Source organism: Parasteatoda tepidariorum, chromosome 1 (genome assembly GCF_982258835.1).
Source record: "Parasteatoda tepidariorum strain Cologne lab strain chromosome 1, Ptep-v5.0, whole genome shotgun sequence".
NCBI lineage: Eukaryota > Metazoa > Arthropoda > Arachnida > Araneae > Theridiidae > Parasteatoda > Parasteatoda tepidariorum.
The window spans coordinates 74,427,109-74,446,323 of NC_141755.1; the positions used below are offsets into that span (position 1 = coordinate 74,427,109).

Consider the following 19,215-nt stretch of genomic DNA (forward strand, 5'->3'; position numbering starts at 1 on the left):
AGCGAACAAATAAGTAATTATTTAAATGCGTTATTTAAAATAAATAAAATGCAGAATTTTTAAAACCATGTAATAAAATGCGTTGTAATAAAATGCAGAATTTTTAAAACCACGTGGAAATGCTTAGTGCTAAAAAATAACTTAAGGTCTGGTTTCTTAGGACAAGCGCCTTATCTGGGCGCCAGCGGGACGTTGACGTCTCGCTAACGCCAACAAAATACTGGTTTGCTAGCTCAAGGCCTGGTTTCTTAGAACTAGCGCCTTATCTGGACCTGAGCGGAAAGTTGACGTAGAGCGGACGCCAAAAAAATACTTTTTTGTTAGCTCAGCGTGAGCAGTCGGTCCAACGCAGACATTATCTCTCCTTGCGCATGCGTTAATAACGTAAACAAATATTTATTTTGAATTTGTATTGATTTTGTTATTGTCGACCAGTGCTTTAGAGAACAAATAATGACTTTGTCCAAGAAAAAACATATTATAGCTGAGCAGTGGCGTACGCAGAATTTTTTCAAGGGGGGGGGGAGGTTCATAATTTTCAGAAATTACTAAAAGAAATTCGAGTATGTAATAAAGCACTATTACTTCCCTAATTTAGACAGCTAGACAATTTTGACTTTTTATTTCGACAACATTGTTTAGTTAAGTTTTGTTTTTATTTTTTAAGTTTAAGAATATAATTTTTTTTATAATAAGAGGTAAAATATTTTATTTTTATTAAAAAGTAGGAAAAAATCAAGCCAGAAAAAACTACTCATACTGTAACAGCTACCTAAATAATAACCATATAAATGTGAATATTCCATAGAAAACCAATGAATTTAACTAAAAAATGACTTACCAACAAATAGGGAATTAAACCAGTATACAAACACACTAAAAATTTATTGATTTATACTGTAATATCCAAACGACGGGGTTTTTTTGCAAGTTCGTTTAAAATGTCTTCGACAGCTGGGGTAAATTTTCTATGAATGCTTAAGAGCGCCAATCCATTCATTCTATTATTTCCCGTTGAGTTGCGTAAATAAGTCTTCAAACGGCGCAAAGTCGAAAAGGATCTTTCGTTTACACTCGTTGAAACAGGTAGAACGACCAATATTTCTAGGAGTTTGAAAATGTTTGGTGTTATATCTTTATTGCACATTCCAAGAGCATCCGCCGCAGTTTTTGGAACACTACCTCCGTCTTCACTAATCCTTTTTAATCTTTTATACCAGAGTTTTAGTTCAGACTTAAGGCTTTCTTTACAGGTATCCAAATCTCCAGCGTAAAATTCCACTAATGCTTCAAAAGCATGTTTGAAGGTTGGCAAATGAAAGGATCGGCAGGTAGAAGACACTGAAATCCTTTCAAAATATCACGATGCGATACAAATCTTAAGTTTAATTGTGTTATAAAATTTTCGATAAATGGAATAAAAACACTAACTCTGAAATATGTTTCCGGTGTCGTTAAGGGAAACTTATCGCGATGATTTTTCTGTCTTCCTGTTATTCTAGGGATTTGCATGGAAGTGGAAGATCCAATGCTTGTTAGCATAAGAGAAGAAGAGTTGAATATTTCAGAGAATGTTTCAGTGGCATTTTCACGCATTAATTTTAGATCTTTAATGACATCTTCTGCAAGACTCACTGCCTCTATCAAATCTATGCTTGTTTTTTGTAGGTATCTACAGAGATGGATTGTTATGGTGAAAACTTTGTAAATGCACAAAAGAGATATTACGAACTGGCAATTAGATACTGTGCACAGTAAAGAATTAGCCTGGGTAGCTGATTCCTTATCCTTCCATTCTGATATTTTTTGTAGTGTTTCGGCGATAGGCTCGAAAAGTTCCACCACAGCGGTTACTGAGTCGTATCTTTCCATCCAACGGGTTGCACATAGTTGCTTAATTTTCTCCTTTTTAGAGCTGGTTTCCATCTCCTCTATTGCTGAAGATAGGACATACTGTCTTTTTGGCGTATTTAAAAAGTCGTATAATGTTTTAATTGTCCCTAAGCAATTTCTAATGCCAGTTATTTCGCATGCATTTGATACAGCCAAATTGAGGCTATGAGCAGAGCAATGTATATAGAGTGCTGATGGGACAATACTTCTTACGTGGGCTTGTACACCAATAATTTTTCCACTCATTGATGCAGCACCATCGTACCCCTGTCCACGTAACTTTTTATATCAACTTTCATAGACTGTAATTGGTCTAATATTGTTGCTATTGCTTTTCCGGTTAAGTCATGCACCGGAATGAATTGCAAAAACTGTTCGGTGATGTTAAAATTTTCTTTATCGACATATCGAACGCATAACGATAATTGCTCTATACCTGCAATATCAGTTGTTTCATCTGCAAGAATGGAAAAGCAAGTTGCATCATTAATCTTGCTGACTAGTTTTTGCAGGATTAAAATATTGCAAACCTCAATAACTTCGTTCTGAAATCGAGGGCTGGTATACTGAGCATTTTTTCTGTTTGACTCTAAAATGTTCTTAAGAGTCGAATCGTTCTTACTCCGGAAACGAAGCAATGCCCGAAAATTTCCGTCGTTCTCTTCACCTGGTTGTTCAGCAATTATTCCCGAATCCTTATGTCCTCTTAGAGCGAGACCTTGATTTCCACAAAATAGGATGGTTTCAATGATTGGAGTAATGTTTTTTCTATTTTCTAATTTTCTTCTGCTTGCTGCACTGTCAACTTGTTCATCCACGGGTTTCATCTTTCCAAATAAAATATCGTTTAATGTCCCAGCAGTGTGATAAAGACATTTCTCGTGTTCAGAAAATCGCTCTACAGCATTTTTCCAGTTGTCAAATTTTACATTGCACAGTTGGCCTAAAGGTTGCTTTCCAGAACCGGCACCACTTGGGGCGAAAAGTACACAAAATTTGCAAAAAGCACCACCCTTAACCTCTGAATATGCAAGCCATTTCCAGCGATAAAGCCATTTGTACTGAAATTTCAATTTTCTTTTTCCTTTTTCAGGAAAAACAAATGCTGGATTGGGTTCCCAAACATTTTTAAGTATATCCAGTTTTTTATCCTCGCATGTATTATCTTCTGAAAAAAGTCCAATGTCATATGGGTGGGAAGTAACACTTTGAGGGCCGCTTTCACATTCATCAGATTTTGTTACGCTAGAAACGTTTTCTTCAACGGAAGTATCACATTTCTGTTCAACAGAAAAACTTACATTGGTACTAGATGCTGTCACCTCACTAATTTCAGGTCGTGATTTTTTCTCAAAGTAATTAAAAATTGTTAAATTCTTGCGTTTAGACATCCTAAAGATCCAAGAACAGCAAAAATATATACATATATATTGGCACAGAAATATCCACTAAGCTACGATCTCAAAGTTTCGAGCTGGAATGAATAACTTCAACGAGCACAGAGTCTCCAAAACAAAACAGATTTAGAAACAAGCTCCGAAGGACAAGCGGCAGAGATAACTCTTAGTCTGACTAAAATCGAAAATAAATGTAACCCCCTTTCATATAATTTTTTTTAACCGCATCCACAAAATTCTCGAATTGTCTCAAGGACGACAGAACGTCTAGGATTCCAGACCTCGCGAATGCCAGCCAGTCTCGAAAACTATCGCGACTGACAGGTCAGAAAAGAACCAGTGATCGGGGCTCACCCGTAACAGTATCACGTGAATTTGGCTTCAAAAATACAACCCTATTATAGTAAATATTTTATCAGTATTCTAAGAAATACCGTGAGAAAAAAAAAGTAGGCATAAGGCAAATAAAAATATATAGTCTTAAAAAATAATAACCCGCATAATTTCTACTAAAATTTTTATTTTTGTCTGTATTATTTTGTAAATTCACTTTGTCTGAGCTCAAGGGGGGGGGGGGTTTAAACCCCTAACCCCCCCCCCCTTGCGTACGCCCCTGTAGCTGAGCTAAATGAAGAGTGCTATGCTTAATGAAGAAGCTATGTTTAATGTCAAAATCAAAATCTTGGCTGATTTCAATATGCTGTTAAATGTTGTCCGCCATTGCTTCTGTGGTTAACGTCACGTTGTAATCCAACTGCAGTTGAGTTCAACGGTAATTGTAGTTCAAGATGAGCGTTCGATGACGTATGCTATCAAACTCACAAATGGACCAATCAGAGGTTAGCGCTGATTTCCAGCTGACGGCGTCCTGTCCTAAGAAACCAGGCCTTAAGATTTCCGATGAAATCGATACGAACAAAGCACATCGAAAAGTGATTAGTATTTTAATATGCGATTTGAAACTCACGTGTCGTAATGATCTCTCAGCAAAAATTTGTCATTTTTAAAATTCCGAGAGAAAGAGTAATAAAAACTGCCTTTTTCGTTTTACCATGAAATTGGCGTAAATAAAGAGAATAAAGAAGTGCGCGATTAATAACTGGTAAAAAAAAGGATTGAAAAAACACTTGAATTTAAAATAAAATCAGCAAAAATAAATTCGAAATTCGCTTATCTTATTATCAAGGGCTAATATTGTATTAAAAATATTGGTTTTTCAAAAGACCATACAAAATTCCGGAGCAATTACAGCGGAAAAAGCAAATGAGAAACATAGATTTGCAATAAAATCTATGTAAACTGAGTTTGTCAAAAATGATGAGTCAAACGTGCAACTCAAAATTTTAGACATTTTTTAGAATTATTTCTCAAAAAAAAAAATATATATTTTTAAATGTGTGCAGAAGATTTTGCGGGCTGCACATAAACAGTAGGCTGGCTACAGGTTGTGCATCTCTATTTTAAACTAAAAAAAATTGATTGTCTGAATACAAGGCTTGGCAATGTCAGGATATCTTGATAATGAAATTAGCATATTTTTATTCAGTACCAGTACCGTAGTTAATAGCTGTTTCATAAAATGTATAACTGTTTCTTTATTACAATAATTCATACTCCAAACTTAAAAATTTGATTTTAAGAAAAGGAAAAAACTATGACAGGGAAAGTATAGAATTCTATTCTATAATACAGGCTTTAATTTATTTTCTTTTTAAAAATTTATTTTTGTTTACATTTTCTTAAATTATGGTAGCTGGAAATTAGTCCTGCTATTTGATAAGTAAAATATATTTTTATGCATAAGAAATAATATTAATATTTTAATATTGACATTTAGTTATTGTGCACACTACTGCCCTTACGAAATTAAGACATATTTATTTTACAGTCCGAGTAATGTCGAAATTAGAAAAAATTTGCCAAGGATAGGGGCGCTGGTGTGTGTTAGCTGTTGAGGCAGTCAAGGTGTTCGATGACAAAGAAGTAATGTAGAAATGCTAAACAATTTTTGATGCATAAAATTTGTCAGTAAGATGATGAATTTTTATCTGAATCATTTAGCATTTAAATGTTAGCAACAAATTAAAAAAAGCAATGACAAAAAGTATTTCTTTATTATCAAGGGCGCCAGCGGAATAATATAAAAGAGGGTGCAACCCCCTTACAAACTAATCCCCCCTCCCAAAAAAAATTTTTTTTTAAATATTCTGTTATTACATTTTGTTTTGTTATTACATATACTTTCATCTGTTAATTTAATTTATTGTTAACAAGATATTTAAGTACGAATTTCTTGTACTTGCAAATTTTGCTTGGAGAAACTGTATTGATGGCGCTGACATAGCTACTGACTTTGAAACGCAAATAACTACAAACAGTAGTTTCGTATACTAACGTGTTAGTGCACGCTTTACATTGGTATTTTTTGAGTTGATGAAGATCTACAGTTGTGAGAAGTCAATTTGTGTTATACACTTTTGTTAAACTAAATAACTAATAGAAAATATAATCTTATTATTTATATTTTATTAAATAAAATTTAAAAATATAGCTTAGATATTGCCCAAGCAAAAAATATTTTGTACTACACTTCGACTTATGAATAGATTTTACAAATTGAGTGCATTCTGTTATTTTTTGAAATTACAGAAGTTAGAAAGATAATTTGCTTTAGAAATGACGTTTTTTCTTTCATTTTTTTTAAGAACAACATTTCTATAGAACATGATAAAAACAATTTATATTTTAATAAAATATGATTGTGAGTGGGAAGTTTATTGAAAAATTCTGATATTTAAAACACCAAGAAATTCGGGGGAGGATAAATTACATTTTAAAAATTGGATTTTTCAGTGATCTTATTTCATGACTTTTTTTAAAAAAAAATAGTTAAAATAATGACAATCAAAAGTCATGAATTGTCAAAAATCATGAAATTTCGAATCATGTAAAACGAATGGCGTTTTCTGACGCTACGGACTGACAATAAGCCGAAATAGATTGGGGTTGAATTAATTGCGAAAACGTTGAATAGAACAATGTGAACTGTGTCTTTTGGCATAATTCGTAGCGAAAATCAACATGGTAAAATAAAAATCTCATTTTGAAAAATGAAAAATTGAGTACTTTTTAAAAACACCCAATAAGAAAAGCACCTTTAAGGGCTTTAAAAAACGAAAACAAGCACCTTTAAGCCCTTTTTAAAAAATGCTACCCACCCTGTCAATTACAGCCTGGTAAAGAGGAAAATTCATAGCAGTAATAGATTTCTGTAAAACTAAATTAGGAAGATAATAAGGGCATCCAATTCATTTTGCACATCTTTCAAAAACTTTTGTATACCATTTTTGACACCGATCATTACAGGTGCATTATCAGCACCAAAAAAGGAAACACATTTCTGATAGGGAATGTCTATTAACTCCAGAACAACCATCTGTAATAATAGTAAATGCTAAAACACTACTTTGAATTGATTCATCAAAAAATGTTCCCACTAATGGAGTTATGAGTCTGAGTCATCTGTCCCCGGCAATTGCAATTGAAAAGGCAGCGTTTTTCAATTGATCCACAATTGATTTCTGCAGTTCATTGGTAATTTCATTATTCTCATTTACTATAGCAGAGCTCTTCTGCCACAGCTATTATTCTTTGCTATATCAAAATCGAGAAACATCTTTTTAAAACGTCTTCCAGCATCAATTCCAGCACTGATGGTAAATTATGCTCTACTAAAAAAGCTTTGAAGTCGCATTCAGCATTCGTCTCTTTTATAACGGCTTCTTCATTAATGCTCGTTTGAAAAAAAGAAACTATCTTCTTTGTGGAAGTAAAAAGTTCTTTGTTGTTCTGGTGCTTTGTCGATTTTACGTGCCTAACTATATCAGTTTTACCACCATACGCGATGCTAAAAAGTCATTTTTACATACGCTGCCATGTACTACAAAATTCGATCTAGAAATAAACGGAAATTAGAGAGAATAAAACACCTTAAAGGCTTGTTTTCGTTCTGCCATAATAAATTAATAAGATTAATCGAATGCGCAGATAAATATCACCATAAACCAATTGCTATTTTGCTTTTACACTTGCCTTTTTCTTGCAATGTTTTCTTCATGGAGTCTAGCTTTAAAATCCATGGTTTGCTTTCGCGCCGGTAAACAGGAAGTCATGTGATAACGGCGCTTCGCTCTCATTGGTAGAAGAGAGGTGAAATCCATTACGTCATACTGAACGATGTGACGTATATGAAGGGAAAGGGAGGATCACAGCAGGCGGGTAAAAATGCATGTGATCTGCGCATAAAAAATAGCTAAAATTAGTAAAAATGCGGAAAGCTTCTGCAAAATGCGGAAGGGTTTTGCAGCTATGCATATGTATCAGTAAAAATTCAAATAAAAGAATAAAAAAAGGCCGAGATAGCCTGGTCGGTAGGGCGCTGGGCCCATGTCTAAGAGTTCGTGGGTTCGATCCCCGCCAGCCGAAGACTCCCCCGCATAGTAAATGGTGACTGATACACGTTAAATCTGTCGAGTCGCAAAGTCCTCCATATTCCCATAACAAATCAATACCACTGGGGGTACTGATCCAGGAGTTTCCTTGTCTTCTGGATTGGTTTAAAATTACAAGGCTACGCCGTTGAACATTAATAGTTGCAAACCCAAAAATTGGGTCGGCTGTTCATCGACGGATATAAAATAAAAAATTCAATAATAAAGCAATGCCAACTACACCACATCCTGAGTAGTTATATTCATGTAATTCTAATGAGAGGTTGTGATTCCAAAATCATGAACTATACAGAATAGGAAAATAATAAGAACATCGTTTTCATAACAATATGTAATCTTTTTTTTTATATATATATTTCTAACTTAAATTACATTCCTTGCATATTTTATACCCTAAATATAACAGTGCATGTAAATATGTATTTATGAACATTATAAGTTTTTTTCCCTTTAATAAATTTCAGCTTTTTACAGATAAAAAAAATATTAAAAAGTATGCTAGTATCAAATGAGTTCTAGGATTACCGAAGAAGTTAAAAAAAAATATATCGAAGAAAGCTGTTTTATTGTAGAATAAAGAAAGATAAGCAACTTTAACTAGTAAGATTTTGATACAATCATATACAGTCTTAAAATTCTGATTTACAGTCACTCATAAGGCAATCTTATTCATGTCAGAAAAAACGATCACTTAAAGATTTATCACAAGCATGTCTAGGAGTTAGTTGGGTCAATTTTGCAATGAATAAATGGGTATTAATTGAACGTTTACATGTCAAATAAAACAAAACAATCTGTTCACAAATTTGATTTATAGCCCAGGGGCCAATATTATTCAAAATTTACAACAATTACCTGCAAAAGAGTCATTTCTAAAGCTGTGGATATTACTTTTAAAGTATTTAAGAGTTGAAAAAAATATTTTATTTTAGTTTCTTTACGAATTCTTATCTAACATTAAAATATTGACATCTCAATGTACAATTTCCAAATAAATCTTTACAAAGCATAATAAGCAAAAGCGCTGAAAGATATCACAGGGAAAGATATCAAATGAGTTATTGTTTTATATCAATAAAAATAGCAAAAACGCTGAAAGATGTCACAGGCAAAGATATGACGTGAAGATAGCGTGTGTTACGAGACTCTATCCGAAAGTAAAATATTCTGTCTTTCTCTACTTCTCTGAATAATAAATCTGAGTAAATAATAAAACTTCTAGTAAAAAAGAACAACATTTTATTTGCATAATAATTTTCAGACGATCATTTCTTGTTCCACAAAAAGAAGACGTTGCCATGGCAACTCGGCAGTTTTAAAAGAAATCAAAAGTTAGCTTTTAGCTTACATAAAAAGTAATTAACAACTTTCAACATCCTCCCCTCTTTTGATTTTGTTGTTGTAGCTCATTTACGTCGCTTTAGAGCCGCACAATGGGCTATTGGCGACAGTCTGGGAAACATTCCTGCGGATGAACCGAAGACATGCCATCACAATTTTGATCCTCTGCAGAGGGGATGGCACCCCCGATTCGGTAGCCCGACGACCCGCAAGCGAAGTCGAGCTCTTTACGGTAGAACAGTTTAACGAGGACCAATACCGCACACCCTCGGTCCCTACGCAGACTGATCCAAGTGATCACCCACCCGCACACTGACCGCAGCCAGTGATGCTTGACTTCTGCTGGGAACCGTGTCTTAACGATCAGTCCACTGCGGGACCTTTTGATTTTGAGAAAATCAAAATATAAAATTTTTTTTAAAATTATCTATCTCTAAATGATGAAAATTCAAAGAAACAAACAAATAATAACATCCAAAAAAATTAAATAAATAAATAAATGTTGTCTATAGCGTAAGGATTTCACTAATATCCTTCCGCATCTAGTTTTTAACGGCAAGTTATTGTCATTGCGTGTACAGTCCGTAAAAAAAAAAAAAAAGATATCAAAGATCGGATTTTTACGAACTAAGTGTCAATCTAAATGGTTCCTGGGGGTGACCTCAAATATGCTAATTATTTAGTGCTAACTATTAATTAGGTTACGAAATCAGACACAAAAACGCACTTTCTCTGAATAAACATAATTTTTTATTTTTTATTACCAACTTGGGTTCCTTATCTTCAAAATATAGGGGGTAGCCGCAATCTGGGAAATATGGTCCCAATAGTTTGGTCAGGAGAGCGATTCAAAGTTTGAACCCCTTAATGTAAATTAATTTCACTTTTTGCGTTTTCATTCATATTTTAAAAACTAACGAAGCAATGCAAAAAAAAAAAAATTACACCCACTCATAAAACTCATTTACCCAAAGATAACTTTATGAAAAAAATAATTTTTAATAATTATTTATTATTTTTTATTATTTAATTAAATTGAGGATGAAAAAATTTTGAATTATAAGGTATGGATATTTTTATACCATATTAATCTACATATTTTTCAATTGAAAAATCAAAAGTTTCAACTGTTTTTATTTATTAGAAGATGAGAAAAATTAAAATTAATTATTTTTAAAAAAATAAGTTGGAGACAGTGAAGGAATAATTAAATGGTATTCGTCTCATACATCAACGCCCCCTATAGTTCGTTGCGATCGCGAATTGAATGAAAAACATTTTATTCAACGAATGTCGGGTTTTATAAAAGCATGCTGATGATAGAATATGATTATACAACAGATTGTGCTTATTTAATGGGATTATTTTTTAGTTTATTTTTCTCAATAACTGATACATTTTCATTAATTTGCATACGTATAAATAGATTTGGAATAAAATATTTATCAATTTCTTGAATATATATTTTATAAATATTAATAAAAATACGTAGTCAACATTTTTAAGCATCTCTCACAACATCGCAAATTTCTCAACATCTTATAGGGCATATAGGGTAAACCTTGTCTTGTTGTTGAATAGGGTAAACCTTGTTGTCTTTCACAATAATATACATACGTATGAATAAATTTGGAATAAAATATTTTTCAATTTCTTGAATATATATTTTATAAATATCAATAAAAATGCGTAGTCAACATTTTTAAGCATCTCTCACAACATCGCAAATTTCTCAACATCTTATAGGGTAAACTAACCAGTGAAGGAACACTTAAGCTTAACTTGCCTTTAAAAAAAAATCATAAAAATTTCAAAATTTGTAATTTTAGCTAAATGATGGTGTCGACATATTTGTTATTTAATGCCAAATTTTGTTAAAAAAATTTAGATAACTTACATAATATTGTTTTAAGCTTTTGGTGGTTTAAATAATAAATAGTAAGATAACCAAGTGAAGGAACAGTTCTTACCAGTGAATAAACATTAAATTTTTCAGTGAATGAACACTTAATTTTGAGAATGTTTGATGCTCGTTAGGAATCCATAGGCCACACAAATGTCTGAAAACAAGATTTTTCTTGGAATTACAACATATAACCACAGTTAAAGTGGAAAATTTTACTTTTTTTTCAGTCGTGGAATGGAAAGTAAAATATGTTTGAATACATAATTTTTTAAAAAAAAAAATTCATTTTTTTTCTCACAGTTTAATAATCCGTTCTAAATTATGAATGTTTATCATTGGGTAAGCCGATGATGTTTTTATTATTATTATAATTAGATCACTTTTTTGTTTACTCATTTTTCCATATTTTCTTAAGTTTATTTATTTTATCTTTTTAAGTATTTTTTTCTCTTCGTCATACTTTCTGCTTTAATTTTTTTTCCAGCTCTTTGAATCTCTTTAAATTTTCGTTCTTTTTCTGAAGTTCAAGCAAAAAAGTAATTTATTTCTTTTTGTTTTGTTTTAACCTTCCTCTTTTTTCCAAATTTTTGGCCAGTGTAAATGTATCTTCGAAATTTCTTTTGATTTTCAGTACCATTTCTAGAATTCCTCACTGGATAATAAATGAGAAAAAGGAGTTTCGAAGTTTGAGTAAAATCCATCTCGCATTGACTTATATCTAGTGGGTCTTCAGCAGTACTATTGTTTTTGCAACTAACAATGCCTCAAGAGGACTTATCTCAAAATCAGTTTTCAAGATACTTTCATTATCAGTGTTAGTTGTATCAGCTTCAGTGCCAAAATTTGATTAACCAAATGTTCTTTTTGAAATAAATTCTTCCATATTGAGAAAAGCACAGGCTATTGGATATTTGGGAGATTAAACTTTTCTGTCAATGTTCCTGTAAAAATTTGCAACATAACTTGTGAGATTTCTTTCTCAAGCTTCTGAAGAAATAGTGCATCGTTACTCTCGAAGCAAGTGTTTTGTTGATAAGCTGTCTTGCTCATTAACTCTTGGTGTCTGTTTTGCATGCATTTGTTAAAGTAAACGTTTTCTACATCGAATGGAAAAATATCGCATTTCATAAAAGCATTTTAACTTCATCAGTTGATGCCTCAAAATCGTATTTAAAAATGGCTGCAAAATTTTTCGAAATATTGTTTTACAATTCTTTTGTTTTCAAGATCTAACGGGAGATTTCCATGAATTAGATAAAAAACTAAACCAGAAAATTTGTTTTGATGAACAAAACTTGCTCAGTTTCAAATTGATATGAGATTTATACCTATCCAGAAGAAGCAAAATAGGGAATTTGATAGCATTTTTAATTAGCCATGGGTAGAAACATTTGCAATATATTTGTAAAATGTTGCTGCGGTCATCGTTTCATTTCATGAATGGCTTTTTCCAATGAAATATATAGCAGGGACTGATTCTGTAATATCTCAAAGAATTCTTCAGTAAGGAAAAACTACCAATGGAGGTACTTTTTCTTTCCTAGGTACTTAAGAATATAAATCCTTATAATTTTAAGGGATAAAGATCTTTCCCGTTATTCAACTCTTGTTTCGTTTTCATGGTAAATGCAATCACTTTCTAAAAGGATGCCAGCCTCCTAAAGATTCTTCTAAAGTTCTTAAAACCAGTATTTCGAATATTATTCTCCAAGGGAAGTTTTGCTTTTTGAAATTATCCTCGCATTGCACTGAGTTATCGGTGGATGTCGCCTTAAAAAAAACTTCACCCATTTTTCACCTGGATGATTGTCTTTAAATGGACTTTTCCTACCAGTTCTTGTCAGGACATTAAAGACCGCAATAAGATAATAATTTAGCTAATTATTGGCACAAAAGCCTGTAAAGAAATTTTCTATTCAAGCTTTTATAATTATATTTAGTTGTTATATTTAGTCAGTAATCATAGTTTATTAAGGTGTCTAAGGTATGATGTAATAACTAATCACTACATTTATAAAGATAAATAATAAATAGATTATTATAATTCTGTAGATAAATTTAGCAATTAAATTTGCAGTTTGAAATGAAATTGTTACAGGAACTATTCATACAACGTTGTAGAGGCTGTTGGTTGCGACAGCTGAGATAGCAGGAAAAGCCGAGGTCGAAGGATCGTATCGAAGACCGAAGGTAGGAGGACGAACCGGAATAGTTCCTGCGCGGATGAATACCGGCGGAGGAGCACAACCGGCGGCCAAGGCAGGGAGGGAAGAGGCTGATGTCCAGTACTTAAGGAGATGACAGTTTGCCTTGAAGGTTGTTGTGCAGAGTCCAAGACTTCGTACCGATATTCCGTTTCTACCCGGTGACGCCCACCTGCAATATGAGATATTTACAATAGAAAGTTTAAGTTTTAATTGTTCTTTTAATAACAACTTTTAAATAATTTTTAACGAATAACCTGTTAATAGGAGTTTGTGAGTTTCTTGATGGTTTGTTATACTATTGGTTGTTTTACTTGATGGTTTGTTTTACTATTAAGGAGGATGTTTCATTGGACGTCTTATATTCCCATCACCGAAACTTATACACTTGGTGACCTGTGAACGAATACGTATATTTCTGTTTCTGCAAACTGCATTTGGGAAATTCTACTAGTTGATCGATTACGGAGAAATGCTGGCACGTTTCAAGTTTTAAAATATTTGGCAAGTCATGAGTACAAATTGCTTCTATTGTTGGACTTACACATTTCGGATTAATGCCAAAAATGCCCGAATCTACGGAAACTGCTGATCAACAAATTGCTCGTGTCACTGTAAAGCCACCACCTTTTTGGAGAGCTAATCCAGAATTGTGGTTCAGACAAATTGAAAGTCTGTTCACTCTTGCTGGAGTAACTACAGAGTCAACGAAATTTCACCACGTAGTTTCTGCTCTACAACCGGAGGAACTGGCGATTATCAGCGATATTGTTATCAGTCCAACAGTGGATGAGCCTTTCACCGCACTTAAAAAAAATTGTGCTCTCAATATGCTGAATCTGAAGCTCAACGCTTAAGGGATTTGATTTCGGGGGTGCAACTTGACGACCGCCGTCCTTCAAGACTGCTTCTGGAAATGCGGAATAAAGCCGGCGCGAGAATTAACGATGAGCTTCTTAAATCTTTATTTTTGCAGAGGTTGCCTACTAATGTTCAACAGATTTTGGCGATTTCCAACGATAACCTGAACAAGCTAGCGGATGGTATTATGGCTACGACAACTAACGTACAGTCAGTCAGCGTAGTTGCTGGTTCGACTGATCAGACGGATTTACGGTCTTTATTGACAGAGATCATAGCTCGTCTCTCATGGTTGGAAGCCCGTACAAGTGACCGGTCAAGAAGTACTAGTCAGAAACGCTCTACTAGCCGAAGCCGACAGTCTGCAAATTCACAGTATTGCTTGTATCATATAATATTCAAGCAACGAGTGACAAAATGTCGACCTCCCTGTTCGTTCCAACCGGAAAACTTCTGAGGCAGTCATCCAGTCAAAAGGGTGACGGCGAAGCGATGATTCAGCGGCTTTATCTGACGGACAAGTCTACATCCTCACGTTATCTCATCGATACGGGAGCTGACGTCTCTGTGATGCCTCGTGCTGCTCATGCATCTAGTGACCATTCTTCACAGATGAAATTGTTCGCCGCAAACGGTACGACGATTCCAACGTTTGGCCAACACCTGTTGAAATTAGACCTCGGACTCAGAAGAGAGTTCAGCTGGCCTTTTATCATCGCTGCCGTGCCTCATCCAATTATCGGAGCTGACTTCTTACGCAATTTTGGTTTATTAGTCGACATCAAAAATGGTGCAGTAATTGATCCTTTGACCAAGTTGCAAACAAGAGGTACCCGGTATGCTGGGATTGCTTCAACGGTAAAGATAATTTTAGAGAACTCTAAATTCCACAATTTGTTGTCAGAATTTCCTGATCTGATTAGGTCAGGTGTCACGCCAAGAAAAGTTAAGCATGGAGTAGAACATTGGATACAGACAAAAGGACCGCCTATTTTTTCGAAACCTTGACGTTTATCGCCAGATAAGTTGAAAGCTGCAAAACAAGAGTTTAAATTTCTGGTAGCATCAGGGGTTTGTCAGCCTTCCAAGAGCTGTTAGGCAAGTCCGTTACACATGGTTCAAAAAAAGAAAGGCGACTGGCGACCGTGTAGTGATTTTCGTCGTTTTAATGATGAGACCGTGCCAGATAGGTACCCTGTTCCCCACATGCAAGACTCTTTTCAGATTTTGGAGGGTAAAAGAATATGGTGTAACACTCAACGTAAGCAAATGTGTCTTGGGACAGTCTTCAGTAGAATTCCTAGGGCATTGTGTAACAGAAAAGGGTATTATTCCGCTTCCTGATAAAGTTTCTGCAATTGCTAATTTTCCTCAACCAGTTACAATTAGAGAGCTGAGTCAATTTCTTGCGGTCTTGAATTTTCATAGAAGATTCATACCGAGAGCTGCCCACACTCAAGCAATTTTAAACGAATATTTAAAAGGTGCTAAGAAAAATGATAAAAGCGCGATCAAGTGGTCGGAGGTAGCAGTTGCTGCGTTTGAGAAGAGCAAGAAAGAATTGGCTAATTCAACCAAGCTGTACCATCCTGTCATGAATGCACAGTTGGCGATGGCGGTAGACGTTTCAGATACTGCGATGGGTGCTGCTTCGCATCAGCGGATCAAGAAAGAGTGGCAACCACTTGGTTTTTATTCAAAGAAGCTTGCACCATCTCAAAGAAAGTACAGTGCTTACGACAGAGAGCTCTTGGCTGCGTACATGGCGGTCAAATACTTTCGGCATATGGTAGAAGGTCGGCCGTTTACTATCTACACTGACCACAAGCCGCTTATATATGCCTTTAAACAAAAGGAAGATAAGTGTTCGCCAAGACAATCGCGTCATTTGGATTTTATTGGCCACTACGGATATTCAACACGTGAAGGGAATAAATAACGTGGTTGCAGATGCGCTGTCCAGAGTAAACATTGCTACCATAGAAACACCTTCCCACATCAATTTTCAAGAAATGGCTAACAACCAAAAAGGCAACCAGGAACTAGCCGAAATTTTGGCTCAAACCGGTAACTCATCTTTGGTACTTCAACCATTCATAATAGGTGATCTTGGTGTGGAGCTGTTTTGTGATGTATCTACCAAACGGATTCGACCATTCGTACCCGAAGTGGACAGAAAAAACATTTTTTCCAAACTGCATTCTATTTCACATCCATTTACTAAAGCTACTATAAGGTTGGTGGAAGAGATGTTTGACCTGGTGTAAAGAAAGATGTTAGGACATGGGCTCAGCAATGCTTGGCTTGCCAACGTTCTAAGGTGACACGTCACACGCAGAGCAAGCTTGGTACATTTGTTCCACCAAATGCCAGGTTCGAGCACGTGCACATCAACATCGTAGGTCCCTTGCCGCCATCAGAAGGTTTTCGCTACTGTCTTACTTGTGTCGACCGTTTTTCCAAGTGGCCAGCAGCTTACCCGCTCGCAGATATACCGGCCAAATCGGTTGCTGAGACTTTCTATGCTGGATGGATTGCTGGGTTTGGAATACCTCTACGAATCACAACAGATCAGGGAACACAGTTCGAAGCCTCACTGATTGATGCACTGACTAAGTTTCTGGGTTCGGCTCGTCATCGAACAAGCCCTTACCATCCCGCAGGAAATGGTCAAGTGGAAAGATTTCACAGACAGATGAAGGGAGCGATTAGAGCCTACAGTAAAAGTCAGTGGACCAGAGTTTTACCTACCATTCTTTTAGGTTTTAGAGCCGCAGGGAAGGAGGACTTGCAAGCAACGACAGCGGAAATGGTTTATGGAACTCCGATACGACTGCCTGGAGAATTTTTATGTCCGTCTACTGGTACAGCGGATCCCACAAATTTTGTTGGAAAGCTAAAAGAGACCATGCAGGAGTTGCTGCCAGTAAAGTCCAGACATCGGGGTCATGGAGCAGTTTTTGTAAGTAAAGACTTTTTGTCGTGCAGTCATGTTTTCCTGAGGTTCGATGTCCTGAAAAAAAGCCTGCAGCCACCATACGAAGGTCCATTTCAAGTGCTGAGTCGAGGGGAGAAGGTTTTTAGGATTCTTATTCATGGCCCAGAGAGTACGGTAAACGTGGATCGTCTAAAACCTGCATATGTATCCCGTGATGAACAGGACATATTTCCTAAAAGCAAATCAACAGCTATGAGCGAATCTACAGAGGTTGAATCTACTATCCCAGAGCCTGGTGACATGCCAAAAGAGGTTAAGACACTACCAGGCCGTCGAGTTAAGTTTCAGGGAAAGTATCATAAATGAGCTGGAAAAGTCTCGCTAGCGCTGGTAGGGGGCTACTGTAAAGGCTGTTGGTTGCGACAGCTGAGATAGCATGAAAAACCGAAGTAGAAGGATCGAAGACCGAAGGTAGGAGGACGAACCGGAATAGTTCCTGCGCGGATGAATACCGGCGGCCAAGGCAGGGAGTGAAGAGGCTGATGTCCAGCACTTAAGGAGACAACAGTTTGCCTTCGAGAAGGTTGTTGTGCAGCGTCCGAGACTTCGTACCGATATTCTGCTTCAACCCGGTGACGCCCACCTGCAGTATGAGATATTTACAATCGAAAGTTTAAGTTTTAATTGTTCTTTTAATAACAACTTTTAAATGTTTTTTAGCGAATAACCTGTTAATTGGAGTTTGTGAGTTTCTTGATGGTTTGTTATCTTTTACTATTAAAGAGGATGTTTCATTGTCATATTGTTTCATTTGACGTCTTATATTCCCGTCACCGAAACTTATACAAACATTTAACTGAATTTTAGGTGTCCTCTATATTGCAGAACTACTAATTATCCATGCAAAATCATATTTCACACATACTGTTCATTCACTGGGAAATCTATTTCCAGAGGATTTTTTTTTGTATTTTTAACATAATTTTGATGTATAATATGACTAAAATTACAAGAAAATTAAAAAATTTCTTTTATTTTCATTAACTTGAAAAAATCCCAGTAAAGGAACACTTGTTCATTCATTGGGTTTTCATCGTTTGGTAATCCAGCCTATAAACACCCCCGTAATCTCAGTACTTGCTTATGTTATGATGCTTAAAATAAATAAAACGTAACTTCAATAACCATATTTTGAATTCTCTTTTTCACAATGAGAAAAAAAGCATTATTACATGCAATTAATTGTACTTTAAACTGATAACTACAAACACTGACCTTATAATTTTGTCAAAGAAACAAGGCTTTGAACAGATACTAACAAATTCAAAACTTTTTCCAGAGAAGACTCAAAGACCAGGTAACTCAATGCATTGTTAGATGACTTCCTATTGTTAGTTAGTAAGCTACTGTTACCAATCAATCTAAATTAAAACGTCTAAAATCTTATTTTTAAAAAATATCTATGAAACGTTCCTTCACTGGTTGGTTTACCCTATATCGTCTTAATCTTAAAATAAATTTCCGGAAGTGCTTCGCAGAACTATTTTACCATTTAATTGAATTTTAACATTTTTGAAAATCTTATTCTTTACACTTTTACGTTTATTATTTCTTCATTAATATACTAATAAATTTGTTTAGTACTTTAATTTAGGTTTTCTTTAAAGTAAAGTTCCTTTTTAAATTATAGTTTTTAATTTAAATTATTTTTTTTTGAAAGAATAATTGTCTGCTAGCTAAGAATAAAACCTTGTTAAGAAATTAAAAACATTCTGCTGTTTAAAATTATTTAATGCAAAACAGCTGATTATTTACTAAGCATGTAATTTTTTTTTCGAAAAAAGAATATAAATTATTGATTGACTTTTTTTTTTTCTCTTGTGACTTCAACATAGATTATCTAAAGTAGTATTGATGTTTTATAAGTCACTACAAAGAGTAAAGATACCGAACATAAAAAGCTGTCGAATACGTAGCCAAAATTTTTAAACGTCTTAAAATATCTCAGTATCTTAAATGTCGTCCTAACATCTTAATTGTGAAATTAAATTTTTAATTATCTGACGACGTGTGATTGACTAATTATTTCATTATATCTTTTACTCTTTCTTTATGATACCAAGTAGATTTTTTTCCTGATAATAAACTAAACTATTTCGTTTAA

General features: G+C 34.6%; 1 protein-coding gene across 3 annotated transcripts in view; it reads right to left on the bottom strand.

Annotated features, from left to right (window-relative positions):
- Nucleotides 1-19,215, bottom strand: part of LOC107442822 (vacuolar protein sorting-associated protein 4B) — a 105,112-nt gene that overhangs the window by 73,187 nt on the left and 12,710 nt on the right. For 2 of the 3 annotated variants that reach the window (XR_015434956.1, XM_087166902.1), the window contains exon 1: nt 8,657-8,839. The exons of the other annotated variant lie outside the window; for it this stretch is intronic. Coding sequence is in view for 1 of the 2 variants with exons in the window: in XM_087166902.1 (XP_087023028.1) it covers nt 8,657-8,671 (15 nt within the window). In the remaining variant the exon portion in view is untranslated. Of the gene's footprint in view, nt 1-8,656; nt 8,840-19,215 lie in introns of those variants that run through there. 3 annotated transcript variants of the gene reach the window in all.